At 36.1% G+C, this 4,631-nt stretch overlaps 1 protein-coding gene across 1 annotated transcript; it reads left to right on the top strand.

Moving 5' to 3' along the window:
- The first annotated feature begins 2,266 nt into the window (after positions 1-2,266).
- Positions 2,267-4,393, top strand: LOC147518797 (uncharacterized). Its single transcript, XM_086590535.1, has 6 exons — positions 2,267-2,441; positions 2,557-2,895; positions 3,287-3,336; positions 3,454-3,516; positions 3,978-4,119; positions 4,192-4,393. Exons 1-6 carry the CDS (start codon positions 2,393-2,395, stop codon positions 4,206-4,208), a joined length of 660 nt encoding a protein of 219 aa, XP_086446661.1. The 5' UTR covers positions 2,267-2,392; the 3' UTR covers positions 4,209-4,393.
- Positions 4,394-4,631: the final 238 nt, after the last annotated feature.

Below are 4,631 nucleotides of genomic sequence, written 5' to 3'. Positions count from 1 at the left end.
AAAAGAAACCTGATTATACTACGTGGGGTGAATGTATAGTGTGTGATTCTAGTGGCTTCATTCTTAGGAAAAAAAAAGAAAAATAAAAAAAGTGATTCCAATAACTTAATGAAAACATTGAAACTATAACAGATTAACAGTTCAGTCTGCGACATGCATAGTACTGCTCTGCTTGATACTTGTAGACTTGTTTAGATCATGCATAAAAAAAGTTTGCTTTGTTTATAGAAGGAATTCGAAGTAAACTTGTGTGACTTGAGACATTTGCCTTCGCTCTTTATATAAAAGGTTACCCTGTTTTAGAAAGAGTTTCCGAATTGGTGTTTGGTAATCGGTAATCATAATATCTTTAGGACTCGGATTACGCATTTTTTCTAATTCTAATGGTGGCGGCAAATAATATATATCCGTTGGGTTTTCAAGAAGAAATTTACGGTCAGTTTGCTTAAAGTTATTCAGGTTTGATTGACATTTTGTCTTCAGAGTTTATCAGCATGGTGATCAAGTGCCTGGAGTGCATCAGAACTTGAGTAAGTTTTAGGTTTTTGATATATTTGGAGGTCGGCAGGAAAATACCCACAATGCCACCATGTCCTCCAATTTTGGGGGTGAGTAGCACTAGGCTGACTATCACCATCACATATATCTTGGTGACACGAAAATGCACGTTGAGGTTCTCAACCTATGGCATCAAGAAGAGTAAACACGATAATTCTTACGAGTTGAAGATGAATGCTGAATGAACACAGAGATTGAGTACTCTTCACAAAAATATTTTGGGGACTGGTCTAACTATATGACTTCACCAGTGTGGTCACAGTGCCGGCCCTGAGTTTCTGGTGGCCCGAAGCCAACTCTTAAAATATGGCCCTATATGTGTAAATTCACATGTCAAAAACAAAAATCGATGCATTTTTTGCCTAGGGTTATTATTTGTTATCTCCTATTTTTAGTCAAATTCCTTTTTGTTTTATGTAACAAATAAGATTTTATGCATCTTTTGACTTCGTAATATGTGAAATAGCAAGTGGATTTAATAATTTTATTAGCCATATATAAGCTACAATTAAGCCTATAATTATATTGTTCTTATTAGTAAGTGTTTATTACAAGGTGTGTTAAACTGTTTCAGTGGACTCTAGTGGTAGACTAGTGGCCCCTTACTTTGCCAAAATAATGGGGGCCCAAAGCGCTTGCTTGTGTGGTTTTGCCTCAGGGCCGGCACTGTGTAGTCAGGAATAAAATGCACTTTGGAAGAGATGAAAGGCAACTCTGCTGGGTTAGTGGAAATGGTATATCATTTAGGTTGGGAATGGTCATTAAATTGGAGTGATTTTTTTGCTCTCAGCGGGATTTGCTCCAAGAGCTCCAAGCGAAACAGGAACCAACCACGTGTCTATTAAAAAGAGATTGACAGTTATCAAATTCCTTCCTTAGAACAAACTTCCTGATTTGCCCCACTAAAAATAGAAATAAATAAAAAGAAAAAAAATTAAAAAAATCTCATTGTAAAATATATAGGAGTTCTTCCCATCATTAGCTAAAGATTTTTTTTTATCTTTTTTAGTTTGAAAGAAGTGTCACTAGCTCAGCACTTCAAGTTTTTTATTCCTTTTTTTTTTCCTCAACAATTAAGACCAAAAACTATATTTTGTAACTGGTTAAGTTTTTTTATTTTATTTTTTTAAGGTTGGGGATAAATCAGGAAGCATATATTAAGGTAGAAATTTGATAACTATTGACCCCTTTTCAGTGGACACTTGGTTGGTTCCTGTTTCCCTTGGAGCTCTTGGAGCAAATCCTACTGGGAGCAAAAAATCACTCATTAAATTGGTGAGACAGTCATTACCTTTGGAGAGGGTGTTGAACTCCTTTGATTCGCTAAATTAGTTTTATGAATAGCGACTCTTAAGATTATCTTCCAATGTGATGCAGGCCAGTATACATAATTGGGGTTTTTAGTATTGCCCCCCTACTAGATGAGCCAATTAGGATTTTCTCCATCTAGATGAGGAAATTAGGGTCTCCTCCCTAAGTATACACCAAAAAAAAAAGTCACCTTGGGTTGACCGTGTTTTTTTTTGTGTATTTCCCAGAATCTAGTTGGGAAAATTTCCCATCTAGTTGGGAAAATACTAAACCCTACATAATTTAATCTAGTAGGAGGTAATACTAGTTAACCCTACATAATTTACCTTGGACTTATCCTACCTCAGCTATAACACCCTGCGAGATGTACTGAAAGTTTTGGTGCGCACGATTTCTAGCCATACAATGGGAAGGTAGAACCGGAAGAAAAAGATTTTAAAAGATAGCCTTCTTTAATGCCACCTAAACAACCGGTTGTAAGTTGTAAAATGAGTCACTGAAGAAGCCCTCATATTTGTAATATATGAAGAAACCAACTGGAAATCTTGCAAGTGACCATATTGATCTTGAAGGTTAGTTTTTATTTGTTTATGTTACAATACAATAGTGACAATTCTGATCTACATTTTTTTTTTTTAGGGTTGAAAACTATTGGAACGTTCTGATCCTCCTAATGTTATTATATAGTGGAACGTCGAATTGCTACTAGCAAGGCTATTACGGATGCGGAGGTTGAACATCTCTTGACTCGGCTGCGTTTGCTTCAATCAGGGTTCAACAGTGAACAACTGCAAGCTCCTGCTATTCAGTTTTTCAAAGAAAATATGCCAAATCTTATTTTTAAAATAAATGAGAAAGATGAACGATTTGAATTGAAATGGAAAGATAAGGATGGTAATTTATCTGTTAGCTACAGTGCTGAAAGAAATATGCATGAGTCTCTTCTACAACAGATGTCTAAAGCTTATCCTGATTTTGCACCTGGACTACCTCAAGGCGGTGGCTTTGATTATTCAAGTCAAGCAGGTGTGTCTACAATTTGCTTAATATATATCTACAGAAAAAGGGTTTTGTACAAAGGGCACCTACGCGATGAATGAAGAGCTCATTTTTGGTGTAGATGATCTTTCCACCATTGATATCATCCTCACAGAAAATTAGCTCATTTGAACATTTCTGACCATGTTAAAAATTGATTTCAATCTTTGGATCCATTTTTTACAAGGTTTGAAATGTCAATAAATTGAATTTTTGTGAGGATGATCTCTATGTGGAGGAGACCATATCCATCAAATATCAGCACTTAAGTCATCCTCTAAGGCCACCAAAGGACCCTTTGTATGTAGATCCTGTCCCATTATATATTTTGGTTTTTGAGTTTTGCTGTTTCTCAGTGCGAGTCTTTGTCTTTTGACAGTGAATACTATGAATCTTTTAGGTGCAGCGGACTTTCAAATTCCAGATTTTGTATGCTATCACGCACCATATTCATTATTTATGTGCTTTTTATGATTTAAAGCTCACTTTAGTATTATCGTCACCTGTCTTTAATTTGGTTTTCCTTATTTGGGATTTTGCTGCTAGGTAATGGAAGGGCCATCAGAGTCTCAGATGCTTGGACTGCAAAATGCTTTCCAAACTCCTGGGGTTTGTAACTTCTTTGCCATATATATATATATATATACTGTAAACTGTTTACATTGGTACCAAATATTCGTTATATGTATATAACTTAAGCTGTTTGGTAGAACCAGGGTCGCTCAAATAGGTAGCAAAGTAGGCAATTGCGTAGGGCCCCCAAGTCATATGCTTAAAATGGCCCTATTTGAATCACAACTTGTATTGTTACTGATCAGTGAAGGGCCCATGTAAGCATCAGAGAGGCTGTGAAGTTCCTCCAATTTAATAGATATAATTATAATGCACTATATGTGAACAAAATTTGTTTTGAGTGTGTAAATTGAAAAGGATACAGAGAAGTTTATGCATAGATTCTGGATCTTTATAGTGCCAACCTTGTGTCATCTTTTTGTTGGCGATTACATTTGGTGCAATTTAAATATAAATCCCAGATATTGGGAACTGGCTAACTATTTTGTAAACAACAGGGTGAACAGGCGTATTCACAGAGACTGTCTGTTGGTATGACTCCCAAAACTCTCAGGTTACCAAAGCCTGGGGAGATGCTTCTCTCTGTCCGAGGTTCTCCTCTTGGTGTGTACAAGGAGGATGGCATGGAAGCAATTAACGGTATGCCTTATATCTGAAGATGCAATTTCTGTTTATGTGTTTCGTGTTTAATTTCTGATGTTTAATTTGCAGAAATGGAAGAGGGCTAACTGTTTTAGAACACTCTGGTCAGTATTCTTGAAGATTTTACATCTCCACTAAAGCTGGTTCAAGAGATGTTTTGTGGTATATTATCACTTTGTTGGCCTACTGAATATGTTCACTTGCGGTTATATTCTAGCCATAATCTTAATACAATGAAAAAAGTTAGTAAGATCCAGTCCATTTAACACCATCTTGCTGTTTCCTTATTTCTCTTATGTTCCACACTTGCACTAGTACATAGTTTAGTTAGTAGTTGGAGAATGACAACCAGTCACCAAGGCAGCTCTTTTCGACTTCATCGACGCTTTAACTGTCTCAGCTCTTAACTGGTACTTTGTGTCTTCCTTTTATGTTTGCATTAAAGACATAGGTCTCATGTAGAAATATCTGTACTATATATGTTTGCCACAGGCGTATCTTGTAATATA

Source organism: Coptis chinensis, chromosome 2 (genome assembly GCF_015680905.1).
Source record: "Coptis chinensis isolate HL-2020 chromosome 2, ASM1568090v1, whole genome shotgun sequence".
NCBI lineage: Eukaryota > Viridiplantae > Streptophyta > Magnoliopsida > Ranunculales > Ranunculaceae > Coptis > Coptis chinensis.
Note: the sequence above shows the minus strand (reverse complement) of the source record. Positions and strands in the feature narration are given on the sequence as shown.